The 18,845-nt window shown below is 46.3% G+C and overlaps 1 protein-coding gene across 4 annotated transcripts in view; it reads left to right on the forward strand.

The window, feature by feature from the left end:
• SEPTIN2 (septin 2) overlaps positions 1-17,443 on the forward strand; it is a 33,823-nt gene extending 16,380 nt beyond the window's left edge. For all 4 annotated transcript variants that reach the window (XM_046018051.1, XM_046018052.1, XM_046018054.1 and 1 more), the window contains exons 4-13: positions 2,427-2,513; positions 3,243-3,366; positions 4,231-4,365; positions 4,548-4,665; positions 8,559-8,660; positions 9,045-9,190; positions 10,531-10,614; positions 12,273-12,330; positions 13,666-13,768; positions 15,390-17,443. In XM_046018051.1, coding sequence (XP_045874007.1) covers positions 2,427-2,513; positions 3,243-3,366; positions 4,231-4,365; positions 4,548-4,665; positions 8,559-8,660; positions 9,045-9,190; positions 10,531-10,614; positions 12,273-12,330; positions 13,666-13,767 — 956 coding nt within the window. In that variant the 3' untranslated portion in view covers position 13,768; positions 15,390-17,443. The remainder of the gene's footprint in view (positions 1-2,426; positions 2,514-3,242; positions 3,367-4,230; positions 4,366-4,547; positions 4,666-8,558; positions 8,661-9,044; positions 9,191-10,530; positions 10,615-12,272; positions 12,331-13,665; positions 13,769-15,389) is intronic.
• Positions 17,444-18,845: the final 1,402 nt, after the last annotated feature.

An 18,845-nucleotide genomic window follows, 5' to 3' on the forward strand; every position in this document is an offset into this window, starting at 1 on the left:
GTAGAACCATAGGTTAGTTAATGTGACCAAATTCACGAGCAGTTTACAGAGTGAACACTCGGAGAACTTGGGAACTAAGCTAATAAGATGGAAACTGCCTTCTGGTGAAAATACATTGATGTCATTGTAGGTTCATGGTTCTGAAAATGCACTCTCTTGTTCTGGGGACTCCTGCCTCAGGGCATGTGCGGCTCTCCACTCTGAGGACCACTTATGATGCTGCCCTTCAGGGACCCTCTAAAATGGCCATGTTGGTCAGTGTTTGAGAAAGTACTGTCTTATATTAGTTAATGTTGAAAAGTAAATATGAAGGGGACCAGCCCCCCAGGTTAGAGAGCTTTTTTTGTTTTTTGTTTTACTGGTATTCCTGGATGGCCTAAATTGGGGGGGGGGGGGGAGTTTAGAAGCTCCTGGGACCCTGTGCCCTTCGGGATTGCAGAAGGCTGTTGTGAAATGTTGCTCACCTCGGTCACCTGTGCGTATCTTCATGTGGTGACGCCACCTTGTGCCCAATGCTGTGTATTTCTCCCTAGTGGGTAAAAACGTAAGCCATTTTGTAAACCTGGAGTACCTCCCATCCAGTCAGCCTTTGCTATCACCACTTGAACAGGACTGCTAGCTCAGGTTGCTGAGCCTGGTGTGTCTTGTGCTGTGGGGCTTCCACTGCACATCTCATCTTGAGTTCTTGTGCCTCTCACGTAAAGGCACCTGAGAAGCTCCTGTGGGATAGAGACACTGGTGAAGGTGGAATCAAAAAACTAGCCATTCAACAGAGATTTCAGCCCAAAAGTAGCATCATGTTCTGAGTTCGCGAGTTGATTATTTATAAATGTTGCCTGAAAGCCATTCCAAGTGAAGATACTTCTACCCTTTAAATGAAGGTTTATAATTTAGAGTCAGCCATTGGAATACTAGCTGCTTTCTTTCAAAGAAGCTGTCTTTACTCCGACACCTCTGCTGAGAGGTCTTCTGTGTCACAGTCCCTTTCAGCTTCATTACCCACAGATGTCATCACTTTGTTGGTGACAAAGTGACTTTGCTTACTTGTCCTCTCCCCCACTGGACTGCCAGGCTTCATGGGAGCAGGGATTTAGCTGTATCCCAGAGCCTGGACCTGTGCCAGGCACACAAAAAGACTGAGCACTTATTGGTAAAAATTCTCTCATTATGTGATAAAAATGTAAGGGGACATGGGTTAGGCAGTTTAAAAGAGTAATTTGGTGTGCTCATATTGTTGTACCTGTTGAACCTATAATTCTGGTTTTGTCCTTTTGACATTCCTTTCCATATATGAAAATTGCAGTCTAGTTAAAGTCCAGTCCTAATTGTGCATGTTTACACATTTCAAATTCATTCTTCATTTTCCCGGAAATAATGATTTTTAAAATAGATATGTGCCCCTTGCACGTGCTGCGCAGGACTGAGCAGAGGGAGGTTCAGACCAAGGAGCCCCGGGCACAGTCAAGCACTTGGTTCAGAAGGACTTTTCTGGGCAGAACTCAGTCTTAGTTGATGGCCTGCAGGGAGATGGTAGAATCTGCACATGCCTCCTTAGGTTGTAACTCTTAACTTTAGTTGTCTTGCATCTTCCTGGAAATTAAGTTTAAAATACTCTACACTATAAATATTACAGAACTCAAAACATCCTGAATTCAAGTATGATAGTAGTTGAGGAAGAATTCTTAACTCATTACATGCTCAAGTGAGTATGTGTTGTCTTAATTGGTCCTGTCACACTCAACAGTGTTGAGTGGGCAGGTTGCCTGACATGAGACTGTCGCCGGCAGTGGAGCACGGAATGTGTTTCAGCAGGAAGGGGGGAGTGGTGGCCTGCTCCTGCCCTGGTGACAAGAGGGAGAGATTGCGGGCTCCATTGTGGTCTCTGGCATGTGTTCTGTGTGTCCCACAGCTGGGCAAGCCAGAGTGCTGTTGACACTATTAGATACATGTGTTCAGTTGCCTGAAAATGTGGTAGCTTTGACAGCAAAAATCATAACTGGAAACTTACTCTGCATTTTATTTATCAAAAAAAATAAAGCTCCACCTCTAAAGTCCATCCCACACATTTTGTGAAGAACTAAGAGTGTGTTTCTGATCTTACCATGTGGGAATTCTGGAGACTCACAGACCTGGATTCAGATCAAGGCCCTGATTTCAAATAAATGGCAATTCTTGATTAGGTCTTTGTCTTCTAGGATACGAAGCACACACCTTTTCCCATCAAGGCCCTGCTCTGGATAGCTCTCCAAGCAGAGGCACCCGTTTCCCCATCAATGAAATGGGGAGAGTCATACCAAAGTGGTAGTGGTCAGATAGAGTACAGATGAGGATGCGTGTGTGGTACTGAACCCCGTGCCACATCAACTCAGTAGATTACCTGTGTTGTGCAGCTTGTGTCCTGACAGTGTTTTCATTTTCATTGAAAGGTGAATCGGGTCTTGGAAAATCAACTCTCATAAACAGCCTATTCCTGACTGACCTCTACCCAGAAAGAATCATCCCCGGAGCTGCAGGTATGGAAGCCCCATGTGCTGTAGCTGGAGTTCTCTGCGGTGGGAGCCTGGGAGAGCACGGGAATGGTCATTTTGCCTCAGCCTTGTGGGATGGTTCTGCTTTAGACACAGGGACTGTGTTCTTTCGTTGGGAAAGGTGCCGCTGTAGGCCTTGGTCTTGCTTGTAGACAGCATGAATTCACAGGCCCAGGCTCTCCGCGTGTGTTCGCTTTTACTGTGGAAGGATAAAGAGTAGTTTCTGCCTGCATTACATGTTTGAGGGTCATGGGGAAGTGTTCTGTCACGAAGAGAGTTCTCTGAGTAGCTGACCACTGTGGGAGTAGGGTGTGCCCTCCCTGTGTGTTGTGGGAGTGTGGTGGGTTAGCGCACCCCATCAGAGCCTAGGACTCAGGCTGCCACACTGGGACCTAGAGCCCTCTTGTAAGTATCTCTGAATTCAGTTTTTAAGCAGTCATAAATTGTTCTCTTTGCATCAGCAGCAGGAGTCCTAATTTTCAATATTGCCATTTTAACCCTCCTGATTTGCTATTTGATCTTAGCTGCCCGGTGTCCTTGCCAGCTTGGAGCTAGCTTTACACAGTCCTTGTGTTACTTCTGAAAACCTTCCTCCAAGAGGGGTAATGAAGTTCTGAGTCATTGATTAATAAGAAACTAACAGGTCATCTTTCCTCTTTGAAAACTGGGTTAATTTTTAGGTACATTTTCTCATTAAGTTTGTTTCTTTTCTAGAGAAAATTGAAAGAACTGTCCAGATTGAGGCTTCGACTGTGGAGATCGAGGAGCGAGGGGTCAAGCTGCGCCTGACAGTGGTGGACACACCTGGCTATGGGGACGCCATCAACTGCAGGGATTGGTACGCCACTTGGGGACACAGCTCCAGAAGTGCTTAGGGTTATTTGAATGCATTCACATTTACAGTGTCCAGGTGGTGATTGGGTTTGAGGTAGCTGTGTCTAATGAAGCGGTGGGACAGCTCAAAGTGCGCTGATGATAACACTTTAAATGAGGACTCTCACAAAGAAAAAATTATTTTTCCTATAAGAGCCAACCATTCATCAACTGCTGATATAAAGGAAACCCCCGGACCTGAATGAATCCTGACCAGTGGAGAGGACTCTGATGTAGTCCCTCCTCTTAGAGACACGATCCTCAGCCTTGTGGCACAGAAGGACAGCCGCAGACAGAAGGGCAGTCAGCCCCATACCCTGCAGTGAGGCCTGCGTCGTAGAAGCAGTGGGCTCCTGTATTGCGGGGTGTAAAGCATGGGTGTGCCAACAGCTGAGGAGGAAGGGAGAGGCTCTCCCATCCCCTTCCTTCCTTGGGAGTCATGCCCTGCTCTGCGTTTCTCCTTGTGTCTTGTGGCAGTGGTTCACAGTGTCACACACTGCCCCGTCCTCTGTGCACTCACAGTCCTTGTGCGATCTGGCAGCCCTCTGCTCAGCCACCTCAGGTGCTTTCACCGCTTCTCTTCAGGCCTTGACACACACACACACCCACACCCACCCCCCGGCACTTGGGGGAAATTAAGCTTGGCACAGTTTCCAAAAACCTCTATCTTGCCGAATGTAGGAGCCTGTTTTCCAGTCCCATCTGTTGAGTGAGTTATCAAATTACATTTGGTAGGAGGCAGGGGACAGAAAAAGACTGGTTTTGTCTTTGAAGTTAGGAGCTGCCTGCCTTTTGTATCCCATTGTTACACTATTTACGTTTCTCACAGTTTTAAGACCATCATCTCCTACATCGATGAGCAGTTTGAACGGTACCTGCATGACGAGAGTGGCTTGAACAGACGGCACATCATTGATAATAGGGTGCACTGCTGCTTTTACTTTATCTCGCCCTTTGGACATGGGTAAGTGGACCGCTTACTGTAGAAACCAATAAGTCCTTAGAATTTCCTTTCTGCTTGGTGGGTTGACAGCTTCCCCCAAGTTGTATATTTTAATACAAGAAGTGAGAGATAATTTTTAGAGAAAAGAAATGTGTGGTCTCCCTGTTCTTCCCCTGAATTCGTGACAGTCTCACTCCTTTCAGACTTAAACCTTTAGACGTCGCATTTATGAAAGCAATACACAATAAGGTGAACATCGTGCCTGTCATTGCCAAAGCCGACACGCTCACCCTGAAGGAACGGGAGCGCTTGAAGAAGAGGGTATGTGTCTCACACTGAGGGTAGTTGAGGGCCAAGAACCTGGGGAAGAGTGGACATGTGTCGGAGATACAGGGGAGCAGGCGGGGAGTCTGATGGTTTTTAAGGAACACCTAACACCTGTAGATTTTTAATATTCTCACTGTTGTCAAGTTCTTATTCTCTGTAATTCCCCTTACATGAAACGCCCTCAGTGAGTAGAAGGGACGCCATATGCTAGGTGAGTGATTCGGGTGTGGAAGTATGATCGTCTCTGTGAAGTTGTTAATTGATCTAAACGTTTTACTACAAACTGTTCGTTTAGGAATATGTTTTAATTGTAATCTGATTGTGACTGTTTAAAGGGCCTCTGTTTTGGCCATTAAGAGGTTGCCTTGCACTTGTCCATTCACCAGCCCAAGTGCCCCTGGTCTCCCAGCAGCCGTGTGCTGGTTGTTCGTCTCTGGTGCCTTTTTCTGTGTTATCCTAAAAGCCTCTTCGTGGATTCTTTGGTATATATTTTTTAATTACTTACCTGTTTTCTATTTGTATGCTCATTAAGAAAGTCCAAGCTCATATGCTGAATTCTACAAATAAAAGTTCTTTCTTTATTTTTTTGAGAGATAGAGTGTAAGCAGGGGTGTGGGTGGGGACAGAGGGAGGGAGACAGAATGGCAAGCAGGCCCCATAGCCAGCGTGGAGCCTAACACGGAGCCTAATTTGATCCCACAACCCTGAGATCATGACTTGAGCCAAAACCAAGAGTCTGACACTTAACAGACTAAGCCACCCAGGCTCCCCTTTATTTATCTGTAAAAGCAGTGGTTGTTAACCGTTACCTATGTACTCTTTCAAAGCATAGTCTGTGTTTTTGTTTTTATAGAATGGGATGATAGCGTACATATTATACTGTCACTTGACTTTCTAAGAATTCCAGCACACATAGAAAACACTCCCCCGCACCCTTACACAGCTCAGAGCAACATACACACAGTCTCTATCTCAAATAAGAGCATTCCCAGCACAGACAAAAATATTTCTTCGGTGTGTTTCTTGGTCCTTCCACCGTCACCCCTCAATTCCTGGCATCAGGGATCTTTGCTTACCTCCCTTGTATATTCCAAGAGTCTAGAACAGTACCTGGCGCAGAGTAGGTACATGTCTGCCTTCTGAGAATTGTTTAAGTCAGATTCTTAGAAAGGATATGGATGGGCATTTTAAGTATTGAAAGGTGGACATTTGAAGTTTTAATTTCCCTAGGACGCCTGGGTGACTCAGTCATTGAGCGTCTGCCTTTGCCAGGACCCTAATCAAGGGTCCTGGGATCAAGTCCTGCATCGGGCTCCCTGCTCAGCAGGGAGTCTGCTTCTCCCTTGGCCTCTCCCCACAACCCTGGCTAGTGTGCTCTCTGTCTCGCTTTCAAATATATAAAGTTTTTTTTTTAAGACTTTATTTATTTATTTGATAGAGAGACAGTGAGAAAGGGAACACAAGCAGGGGAATGGGAGAGGGAGAAGCAGAGTCCCTGCTGAGCAGGGAGCCCAACACTGGACTTGATCCCAGGACTGAGCCACCCAGGCAACCCTAAAAAAAGTCTTTAAAAGAAAAAAATAAAGTGTTTGAATTTCCCTCAAAACAAGTTTGTAACACCTTACATGCCCAAAGCAGTGTGAGCACTCTGCCCTCTGGCATACCTGGAACCATCCTAGATATGTCACCAGTTTTTCTAAAATGTCTCCCATCTGAGAAACAGGAAGTGGCATCTGGTTTCCGTTTGTGTTTCCCAGTTGCTGATGTGAGTGTGTTTGTGTCCTGCTGCTTGATCCCTGTTAGTATGCTCTCTGAGGTTTTAGAGCCTGTGCTTTGTTTTCATTGCCTTTTTTAAAAATTGACTTACGGGTCAATAAAAGTGAAACAATAAAACACACTGTTTTCAGACCTACTTTAGATTTTTCTGTTTTCACAATTTTCTTGCTGTCTTCTGTCATGGCAGAGTTTTTCATTTGTATGCATGCATGTTTGTCTGCCTTTTCCTCTGTTGTCTGAGTGCCTGCCAGTCCTTTAGGAAATATCCAGGCCTTTGGGAGAGCCCCTGAAAGCTTTGGCATGTTTATGTTTATGTATTTGAGTAGCTCCCACTTAGGGGAACTCCATCTTTTCTAATAAAGAATGTTATGCTGGATTTCAGAGAGGTGGGGGAGCCAGGGACAGAGTTATAATGTTGTGTCCTCCCATCTTTGATCCTATGTCCAGAACTCTCGGGCTTGATTTCAAAGTCCAAGATGAAGTGAAATCCCATTTTGCCCTTGTCGCTTTCATCCTGGGTCTTCCTAATCCCTCTTCTTGATCTGGTTTCTCCCCTGTACCTCCTGGTACTTCCCCAGTCCCTGATCTAGAAAAACTTCTGGCAGACCTGCTTTGGTCTTACACTTCCCAGTATTGTTTCCTACCCTCTCCTTTATCTCGAACTCTGGCTCCCCATCAGCCAGCAGCAGTTGTCCTGTTTAGGGCTTATCCTGGGCCCTCCACTTGGGCCTCAGCAGCGGGGTGGTCTGTGCTTTCAGAAGCTCCACACTTGTCTTTCTGCCTGTTTCATTACCTGTCTTCCAAACCCCTGAATGTCGGCATGGTTTAATATTGTTTTCATCATGTCATCTCCTGTAGCTTCTGCTTTTTTCTCTTCTGAGAATCTTCTTTTTCATGTGTGTAAACAAGGGTCTCTTCTTTCCCCGCTCCCGAGCTTATGTCCCAGCTTCCCTGGCCCTGTACCTGAGTTCATCTCTGTTGCAGTTGCCCAGACTGAGAAATGTGTGATTGTTGTTGATTCATCACTTCCTTTTTCCTCTTTTCCAACTCAAAATAACCTTTTTATTACGTATTTCTCCACTGGATTCTCATCCTCAGTATACACCCCGTCTTGATGGGGCTGACATAGAGCAGATGGGCCAGCAGAGATGGGTAAAGAAAGGGGAAGAAATGCAGCAGCTTTACGCTTACTGCCTACCTTCTCCCATGGGGAAATCATTCCTCTACCTCCACTAAGAATGGGGATGCTGGAAGGACTTTGTGAGGAGGGAGAAAAACCTCTTCATGAATCCTGACTTTGTGTCAGGATTGACACTGCAGACAGTGTGTCAGGTTCGAGGTCTTTGATCAGAAAGGCCTGAGAGTTCCCATTAGGAAGATCCATTGCCAGATTAGGGTCTAAAGTAGGGATATTTCTCCCAACTTGGCGTATGTGCTTGTCCCTTGTGGCCCAGGACCCTGCAGGAGGGTAAGGGGAGCTCTAGCCTGCCTATACCTTCTGGAGTGCCTGGCACAGAGAGCATTTTGTCCCCCCAGACCACTCTGTGGCTTGGTTGGTTGAAGGGTGTGGTTCTGCTGCCAGTTGTTGCCTGTTGAATAAAACCCAGAGCCCAGCCTGGTATTGGGTTATCCCTCTGGCTTACCCAGCTGAGAGGCTTACTATCCAGCCATCCCGGGTGTCTTACTGTGTCGTCTCCTCGGAGCCTTAAACAAGATTATTCTGCTATGTGCCTCTTCTTCCTCTGTTGGCCTCCTCCAGTGAAGCTTGTGGGTCTCTTGGTGCCTGCGGCCTCGGGCTGTGCTGCTTCCAGGGCATGTGTGGTTCCTGAGGTTGGCTGTGGTGTGTGATCCCGTCGCTGCTGTGCTGGCATTGGTGTTCGTCTGCTGCTTTATATGTTGAAGCTGGTGCATTATTATTCTTTACTCTGGACAGAGGACTGCCCAAAAGGCCAGCATAAATACTGCTCCAGCAGTGTTTAAAATTATTTGAAAACCAGTAATCAGTTTAATTCTGTATTGACAGTTGGATAATTCTGATACATTTTTAATAGTTAGATTTGATTGAAATGTCATGTGGTTTTAAAATTGCTCCTGGTTTGTCATCCTTTCAGATTCTGGATGAAATTGAAGAACATAACATCAAAATCTATCACTTACCTGATGCAGAATCAGATGAAGATGAGGACTTTAAAGAGCAGACTAGACTTCTCAAGGTAAGAGTGCTCTCCAGATGCCTAACACGAGTCAGTCCTGTTCCTATCATCACTGCTGTGGAAGGAGTTGATAGAGGGCCACCTCGTGGAAGGCTGGCCTTCCACAGATTGTCTGGTAGACTCAGTTACAGTAGTACTTTTATTTTAAATATATTTTGACATAGCTGTCACCTAAGGTTTAGAAATGTTATTATGGGTTTAATTCGTTCCATATAATTTTTCCCATGTGGGAAATACCTGTCACTTCTGAGTAAAATGTTTTAGTTTGCCAAGAAAGCATGTAATAAGCAGCAGTGTGCTCAGCCCATGCCTGTGTTCTTGTGTTCGCAGTGGAAGCTGGGGTTCCCTGTGTGGAGCCCCTCTACCTGGTGTGTCTCTTTCTAGGCCAGTATCCCATTCTCTGTGGTTGGATCTAATCAGTTGATTGAAGCCAAGGGCAAGAAGGTCAGAGGCCGCCTCTACCCGTGGGGCGTTGTGGAGGTGGAGAACCCGGAGCACAACGACTTTCTGAAGCTGCGGACAATGCTCATGTAAGAACCCCGGGTGTCCCCGGGCGGCCCCCGGGCATCCCTGGGCATCCCCACGGGCAGTGTCGAGCACAGAGAGAGAAGCTTTTTGACTGCTGGGCGTGCGGGGGCCATTGCAGCCTGTTGTGGAAGGCCCTCCCAGGGAGCTTTCTGGGACTCACACTGCAGAACCCGCCTGTCCCTCTCAAGGCCAAGTGCTTAGCACCCCCTACTCCCTAGTCTCCCAGCTCTCTTGACGCTGAAAGTAGACCAGGTGTGTGCTGTGGCATGGCTGCACCAAACATGGGACACCTCCTACTCTGGGGGCAGATACTCAGGCTGGCTGCATGGCGGCCTCTCCACCCTTGGCTGCCACACATGACCATTTCAGGTCCGCCCCGGGCAGCCCTGAGGTTCTTCCATGTGTTCTTAGCACCTTCAACAGACCTAACTACAAAAGCAGACGTTTTCCTCTAAAAAGTGTTCATCTAAAAGTGACAGTAGTTGGTGCTATTCTTGAATCAAGAGGCATACAAAAAGTATTGCTGAAATCGAAGATCCCTTTACTCCATCAGAGAGTGGGTGATCTAGGTAAATTTTGAGTAACTGAAAATTGATTAAAACCAAACTTTATCAACAATTCAGTCACCGCATAGGAAGCTCGGGACGGGTTCTTCTGGTCACGCTGCTGTTGTGGAGGCTGCAGATGGAGCCTTCCTATGTGTTGTGTGTTTCTTAGAGCGAGCGAGAGCACGCCGGCCCTCTGCCTGCTCTCCATCCCTTTCCTCACGTTCTGAGCAGACAGAATATGTTACCTTTACTCATTCTTGGCTGCATAAGTATTTGAAAAAGCTGAGCCAAGAAAATGATGAATGTTTTCTGAGATGATTAGAAGATTTAAAGTCCTGTTTCTGGTTTATTCAAAATATTAATGCTTCATTGTATGGTCTTTTCCATAGCTTAAATTAATGAAGTCTTTAAGCTGGAGAATTCGATTATATGAATTGCATGTTTTTCCTGAGTTCTTTCAGAAAAGCATGTTCTGTTTCAGACATTGTTTACCTAGAATGATCTGCTAAAATCTTACCTGGGCACTGGTGATGGCACTCTGCCATGCAGAGCTTGGCAGCACCTGTAGGAGAGGCCACTTGGAAGGGTCTCCTCTCCCAGCCCTGTGAGCTGTGCTTCCACCTGTTTTGGGGGGAGGGAGGAGAGAAAGCTGCACAGCTTCAGCCCTGTATCCCAGACTCCAGCAACTTTGTGTACGATTCAGCAAGTAACAAGTGGGGTTTCGGCTAGTGGGGCTTCTCCCTGCCGACAGCTCCCACACACAGCCAGCCTTGCCGCGCCCTTCTCTCTTCCAGCACCCACATGCAGGATCTCCAGGAGGTGACCCAGGACCTTCACTATGAAAACTTCCGCTCTGAGAGGCTCAAGAGAGGCGGCAGGTTGTTTCACCCACCTCATGCTGTCCCCTTCTCTCCATACTGTGTCACAGATTCACCCTGTCCTGCTGGGCTTTCCTGACTCTAAGCAGCACAATTTGGTTTCTTACTCAGAAGCTATTACCAGGCATTTGTTGCTAATGTCATCTTACCTTGCTTTCTGTAACCTGTCAAAGGTAACGTTAACCATCGGCACTCAAAGCAGGTTTAGCTGGAAAGGCCAGAGATTGGTCTCAAGAACATCACCCTGTCTGTAAATGAGGGCATACTTACCTGCCATTAAGAAAGGCAGCTCCAGGGTGCCTTGGTGGCTCAGTTGATTAAGCAACTGCCTTCAGCTCAGGTCATGATCCCGGAGTCTCGGAATCGAGTCCCACATCGGACTCCCATCTCCATGGGGAGTCTGCCTCTCTCTGACCTTCTCCCCCCTTCGTGTTCTCTCACTCCCTCTCAAATAAATAAATAAAATCATTAAAAGAAAAAAGAAGGCAGCTCCACTCCTCAAAAATGCATACAGTGCCCTTACCTTTTCTCTTTCACCACTGTAATAGGTTTTATTCAAGATCTGTGTTTTGTGACCTGATTTATGCCTGATCACATCCTGTCTTTGCTTAGCTTACATATCAAGTGATCTGTATCATTTATAATAAGAATTTTCTGTACAGTGGTTGCTCCCACACTCCTGATCCCCAGGAATCCGTTCCAAGACCCCTAGTGGGTGCCTAGAACTGAGGAGGGTGCTGAAATTTATACGCACACCCGTTTCCTGTACATACATGTCTATGATAAAGTTTAATCTCTAAATTGGGCACACGTGAGGGATTAACAACCGCAATAAAATGAAACCATTACAGCCAGAGCCTACCATCAGGGTTATATGAATGTGGTCTGTCTCTCAAAACCTCTTCTTGCCCTGTACTCACCCCTTTTCCTGTGGTGATGCACATGTGGGGAGAGGGTGAGGGACAGAAGCGCTGGGATACGGTGCTGGGATGTAGCGCTGGGCTACTGCTGACCTTCTGACTGCCCTTCAGGAGGGTCGTGTGCATCCAATCCACGGCCGGGCACAGGCCACGGTAATTGCAGATCCAGGGGGTGACTGTGTTGTAATTTATTAAAATACTCACATTTTTGAAATCTGGTAGATTTGTGTATATATACAGGGTGTATGTTAAGGTTTGCTTAACCTTACCTGGGGACCAGGTGTTAAGTAAGGTTTTAGAGGCTGATGCGGAAGGCAAGTGTGCACTCTTGAAGAGCTGTGTCCTCACCACTCGGCCTGCTCAGCGGGCCTCCCCCGCTGGCCTCCTCCACCTGGATGCTAAGGCCCTGCTTCTTGCTCAAGTGTCCTTGTCACAGTCTGTGTCCATTAAGACTTGTCCATCCTCCCGATGGCAGCTGCCACTCTTCAAGTAAGGGAAGACCAGAGTATCCCACCCCTGCTTGAAGTTAGAGAAGTTTCTCAAATTCACCATCTTGTGCTGTGTTTTTTCTCATCTTTCTTTCTTATTCATTCGTGTTAGTCAGAAAAGTGATAAACAGGTAATTTTAAATACTTTTCTCAGAAATGTAAAGTGGAATTTTACTGTGGGTATTTGTCATCAGAAATGACCAATTAAGTTTGTTACAATATTGTAATTGTAATTTCTTTCAACTCTTAGGAAAGTGGAAAACGAGGACGTGAATAAAGACCAGATCCTGCTGGAGAAGGAAGCAGAGGTAAGGAGAGAAGGATATTGTTGGTGTAGATCCACAGATCATTACAGTTTTTTTTCCTTTTTTAAGAAGGAATATATTACGTGTAATCTATTTTATTGTGTGAACATCTGTATAGTATAGATACTGCTTTACATATGTTATCATTTGATTTTCAGTAGCCATTTAGAAGGAAAAACTTGGGAATAGTGCAGATTTAGTGACTTTAGTCCCTAAAGCTTAGTGAATTTAGTAATTTAGTAAAGTACTCAAAATTCAGTAGTTTTTCTGTACATAGATAATAGATCTAGACAAGTTGGAAAATACAAAGAGAGAGACTGCCACTCATTAACAAAAATTTGAGAACTATGCAGGACTGATATGAAGAAGAAACTAGAAAATTCTCCTGAAAACAATTTTCAGAATTTAAATGGACACATGAGTTTAAATTGCATGTTAATGACTTTTAAATCGCCCATTGCAAAGATCACAGTTCTTTCTAAACTGAATGCCATTCCTGCAGAGTGGTTTGGTTTGTGAAGTTCTCCTCGGGGAGAGCTTGCTGAAATAGTTCCAACGCTTGCTCTGGAGATGGGGAATGGGAAGCACAGGAGGCCCTGTGAACGCATACTGATGAGGGAGGGTTAGCTCCACCGCTCATAGAAATCCAATGTGTGGGTTGGGCATGACAGGCTGATGGAATTCACATCCAGAAATGGGTCTAAAGTACGGAAAAGTATCTGCGAGAGGTGGCGTTGGGGTCTGTGGAATCCACACATATCCAGGAAACCCTCCAATGGGCCAGCCTTTGGAAACAGAAATAAGACTTCTTTGGACAAATTAATTCAATATGGATTAAAGTACTTAAATGTTAAGAACATGACTACAAAGCTACTTAAGAAAATTCAGATAAATATTTTATGACCACATGCCTGGAGGCCTTTCTAAACCAATGGAAACCATAGTCATGAACAGGGTGAAGGTAGTGGAGAAGAGCCATCCACCCAGTGAGCCTTGCCGCCCCTTAAGATGAGTCCCAGGCCCACTCCCCATCTGGGAGTGGCAGCCCCTTTCCCACCTTTTACATTAAAAAGCATCTTTTGTTAGCCTGTCTTTCTTAATTCTTCAGTTTGCTGCTAATTTCTGTTTCTTACTTGAATTGAATTTTATCATTTGCTTAGTTTTCTATTGAGTTATTTGTTCTTTTACTGATTTATAAGAGTCCTTTGTGTGCTCTTTGTCATGTTTTGGGAAAGCCTGGAAGTTGAAAATCTTAGGAATCTCACAGCGCCCCTAAAGGGTATCCAGGGAGGACGGGCCTTGGGAACCAGTAATGAGTCCCTATGTCCTGTCCCGTAGCTCCGCCGCATGCAGGAGATGATCGCCAGGATGCAGGCGCAAATGCAGCTGCAGATGCAGGGTGGGGATGGCGACGGCGGGGCCCATGGGCACCACGTGTGAGGTAACGTGGGGGTTGAAGGGGGGCAGACCGTGCTTCCAGATAACGCGCACCTCCCTCTTGTCTCACTAGTGTCTTGCATTTTGAAGCTCTTGGGTTTGACTCTCACTGGCATTCAAGGAGACCAGGCAGCTTCTAAAAAGTGGAAGCTCCTCCTCGGCTCTGCTTGTCTAGTAAAGATGTTAATGAAGACAAAGTAAATATTAAAATAACCTTAATTAGTCATGCAGTTAGAAACTTACTACAGCTGACAACAGAGTTTTGAAGCAGATTATGCAGACCAAAGGTAAAGATGGCATAAAGCAGCAGATTAGGTCAGGTGGGCCAGGGACCTCGAGGGGGACTGCTGACTTCTGCTGTCGCCGCAGTTCTCCACCCCACGGCTGTCCATGAGTCATGGCAGACGCCTGGTCCGGTGTGCGATGGCCTCCCTGTTTGAAGGGAATCTGCAGACACCAGGAACTCTGGATCAGGAGAAAAAAAGTGTGGGCATTCAGAGCTTTCTAGGTGACTGCTGTTCTTACCTTGCAGAGGAAGGACAGAGAGGTAAAGTCAAATACAGGCCAGAGGAGGAAGCAGCTATGTGTGGTTGGGGCTGAGGCACATGGCTCCCTAGAAGAGAGATGCCTGGGGTTGGGCAGACTGAGTGGGTACTGGCCACAGGCACAGATCTGGGGATGGGAAGCTAGGGGTGCAGCTGCAGAGTCCACTACAGGTGGGGGCCTGACTGTAGAGGCAGGATGATGTGTGTGGTAAGCAGAGGGGATGTGGGAACATGAGTGAACTGAGGCTTCACCAACATGGGACAGGATTGATGAGACAGAAGGCAGGGAGCTCCGACCCTGGGACATCCATCAGGAGTCCGCAACGGCAGACGTGCAGGTGATAGAGGAAGGAGCTTAAGGGGTGTGTGGGAGCTGTGGCCGCCAAAACAGCACCCTGCTCTTGGGGCTCATGGGGAAAGGTCTCAAGTACATACGAAGCACACAGATGCATATGTTGGGTGTAACCAGTTTCTGGAATGGGAATGTCCCTGTAACCCCCCCTCCTGGGCCAGAGTTGGTTGGTTATGTTCAGCATCGTGTTGACACCTTAGAACAGTTGCAACAGTGTGTGCTGAGTCCACATCGCACCGATGAGGACACTGTGGTGTGCCAGGGTTTTAAGTTATTTGCCTGTACACCTGTAACCGGCGGGATGTCAGCACTGCCAACCCTGTGAGGCTGAGTCTGCATGAGCAGGTTTGGTGCCTGATGGGGAAAGCCTGGTGAGTTAGAAATGGGACTGGTGAGTTAGAAAGAAATGGGACTTCTGAGGCAGGCGGGGTGTCAGATGTTTGCTCATCTGCTGTGATCTTGCTGCCTCTCTAAATGTTAAAACTTTATGAAGTCACGAGGAATCAACTTTAGATTTATACAACTGATTTATATTTTGTACACACTGCAGTTTGGTGGTGCTCCTGGTTCCCAGGAGATGTTTTGATTTAGTTAAGTCTGGTCATAGGAGTCAACTTCTGCCCAGTTTGTACCCTTTGTTACACAGAAAATGATGCTGTTAATGGTCGTAGCAGTGAGCGTTGCACCACTTGCGTTTAAACATGTTGTGTTGTGTTGTGTTTTTCCAGAAAACGCTTTGCAAGATACAGAAAATATTCCGCATGAGTTCTACAGCCACGTGTTTCCGAGAGATCATTGGAGGGGTGTCCATCCACATTTTACAGTACCTGTGCCTGAGAATTTAATTTTTTTTAAACTTTTGATGTGTTGTTTTGTATGAAGTACTTTTAACATTTGTATTTTGTTGCTATGTTATACTTTATATTTTGTGAGGTGAACCTTGCATTTTCATTTTCCTTCCACCTTGACTAACCACTAATGTTGGAACTGATTTCCAGGATCAGTCAGTATATATATTAACATTGAATTTCTTTGATTTGGCTGGCCTGACTAGTTGTTGAGGAGCACTCTTGATTTCATTTCTAGAACATTTGGATGTAGCCAGCCTGTGCCTGGGTGCTAGCAGTGTGGACCCAGTGATGTGGAAAGATGAGCTGGCATCTACAGGGCACTCACCTGCTAGGTCACCAGGATGGCGCTTCTCCCTTGCTTCACTTTGCTTTGAGCACAATACCTAAAACCAGTTTTGCTGCTATAATTCAATACTGTTAATTCATCTGCACATTTGCTTTTTTACCAAGTAAAACAATTATTATCTAATACGGTATGTGTATACTTAAATAGCTCTTAAAAACAGGTAATCGGGCAAATTTTAAGAAGTCTTTGGCTTCTGATGCTAGGTCATTTTTTAAGCTGCTCTGCAGAGAACACCACAAGCCACGTTTTGTAGTGTTCCCCGCTGATACTGGTAATATTCCGCTACGTCAGCGAGTGTCTATGAGCTCCAGTTTTCATATTACAGCAGCGATTCTTACCCACACAAAGCCAATAAATGGTTTTTACTCAACTAACATGAAAAGTAACTTTTTTAAGGAAAATTAATAAATATTTAGAAACCAGCCTTTTTTATATTTTTCTATGGCACTCTTATTTGTGCTTTCTGTAACTATGGGTTTATAAGATCTGCCTTAGCAGTAAGAATCGGGGTCCTCTGGAGGGTAGCCCTCTGAACCCAGACCTGTCCTGGGACCTAAGGCTCGTGACCCCATAATGCCTGAATGCCGACCAGGTTTTCCTGATTTGGCTTTTTTTTAACTGGTTCTCTAAAATTTTTAATAGTTTTCTGAAAGGCAGATAGGAGCGATCATTTTTCTGTGTGCAGACTGTTGTACATTTTCAGCCACCATCACATCCTTCGTTGTGTCAGGTGAGACTGAAAGACATTTCAAATCTGTGCCGTGGCGTGGGACTGATCAATGCCACCAGTCCAATCAGTTTTCTGTGCTCTGTGGCCTTGGCCCCTCCCTTCCCTCCAAGGGGCACTGAGGGGCTCCAGGGCTTGCTTCTTCCAGCATTTCTAGTGACACTGGGAAACTGGTCCCCAGAAAGTGACAGGTGAAAGGACACCTGGAGGGAGCAGGTGTTGGCTCCATGTTTTCATTTAGCTCTAACAGGAGGGGCAGAGATGCAGAAAATGCTTCACCTGAAGATGGGAAGAATTTTTGCTTGGGCCAAAATAAAGTGACGTGGTCCAAACGGGTTAGTCACAGAGGCGGGCTACAGATAGTAATTGGGTGTTCTCAAGAATTTTGTCTTCTCATTGTTACATAAAGAAGCCTTAGGTTCAGACACAGTCATACAAAGGTCCATCAAGAGGAAACAAAGTGTCTGATGACTTTAGAGCACCTCCGTGTGAGGCCAGCTATCTGGGTCACGTTGGCATTAAGTACACTAGGAAAAGCCATTTAAAAGGTGGTGCTGGGGGTACAGTTGTGCGTGGTGGCTGCAGCCCCTCCCCCCCAAGTTTGTGAGAACTGCTAGGGCCAGCCGTTATTCACATGATAAGGGCTATTTGGGTGGGCAGACCTATATCTTCTCATGTCTATGGCCCCCTCTGTTTTGCTGCCCAAATCTAAATACATACTTTCACTTAGAGATAATAGTTTACTAAGGGGTAATCTTTACCTATAGAAATGTATTTTGACAACTTATTTCACACAGCAATTTTGTATCCATTGAAACTAACCTTTTATCAATAAAGCACTATTGTTTGGCTATTAAATGAGGAGTTATTACTGGTTCTTTATGAAGGTGCGAAGTCTGCTCAGAAAGGGTCAAAGCCCTGCAGAATGTCTATGCATAAGATCAGGAGGAATTATTGGCACCCATAACCTCAGTACCCAACTTTGTATTGGTGATCCCAGCCCAGAAGAAAGAGCCATAAAGACTAGGGAGAAATTAATAACAGGTGATCTGACCATCTACTTAAAGTGAGAGAATGTGTGCTAAAAGTTAGCATTAATAAGAGTTCAGTGATGTCTACTCACAAATTAGAAAATGGAGCAAGAAAAGGGATCTCAGTCACTGTAGCAGTAACTACTAAATACCTAGAAATATAAATGACTGGAATAGGTGTAGGAAATTCTATTCTAAATATATTTTTTTAAGATTTTATTTATTTATTTGACAGGGAGATACAGCGAGAGAGGGAACACAAGCAGGGAGTGGGAGATGGGAAAGCAGACTCCCAGCAGAGCAGGGGGCCCGTTGTGGGCCTCAGTCCCAGAACCTTGAGATCACGAGCTGAGCCAAAGGCAAACGCTTAACAACTAAGCCACCTAGGCACCCCTACTCTAAATATTTCTAAGAAAAGATGGCTATGGAGAGCTCTACAGCTTACTAGAGGACACTGTTTACACCAGGACAACCAAGTCTGGTCTGGGTGGCTGGATGGCCCTTGGGCTAGCCCACACCACTGAGCACCTTAGGACCCACCAGTGCTTCCTGAAGCACCTTCTCTCCGGTCTCACACCTTGTACTCTCCTGTTGGGTGCCAGCAGAGGCCCTGCATCCTCCCAGGAGCCCCTCTGGCCAGGCTCTCTCCTGGCCCTGCACACCTTTGTCAGGCGCGGGGGAGGTCAGTCTACCCCTGAGATGTGTGTGCAGCCCTATGAGCGGTAAAGACAGTCCACTGGACTCTCACGGAGCTGGGGACCAGTTAGAGGAAAGGCCTCAAGGAGTAATGGGAGTCATGGGGACAGGAGGTGGAGGGGCCTCTGTGCAAGGCTGAGAGCCCTTCAACCACGTGGCTGTCAGGCTGGCTCCCTGCTGAGCCTCAGACCCCGAGACTACCCTGTGGAGAGGGTCAGCTTTTCGAGCCTCCTCTTTTAGGAAATGTGATGAGTCTGGCCAAGCCCAGGAGGTGAAACTCCTAAGCGGGTCCACTCAAGGATGAGCCCAGGTCCATCCTACATTTATTCCCTCGAGGGCAGCACGGGGCAGGACCCGCCCCTGCGGGCCAGTTGGGTAGGATCTTGAAGGATGCGTAGGAGTTCACTGAACCCTTAGAAGAAGGGGTGTGTGCTCCTGGTGGTCGCGGGCATGGGAGGCCCAGGAGTAGTGTCACATTTCCATTCCCGGGTGTGGTCGTGAGGCTAAAGGGACCACAGGGCTGAGAGGACCAT

The sequence above is a fragment of the Meles meles genome, chromosome 9 (genome assembly GCF_922984935.1).
Source record: "Meles meles chromosome 9, mMelMel3.1 paternal haplotype, whole genome shotgun sequence".
Taxonomy (NCBI): Eukaryota; Metazoa; Chordata; class Mammalia; order Carnivora; family Mustelidae; genus Meles; species Meles meles.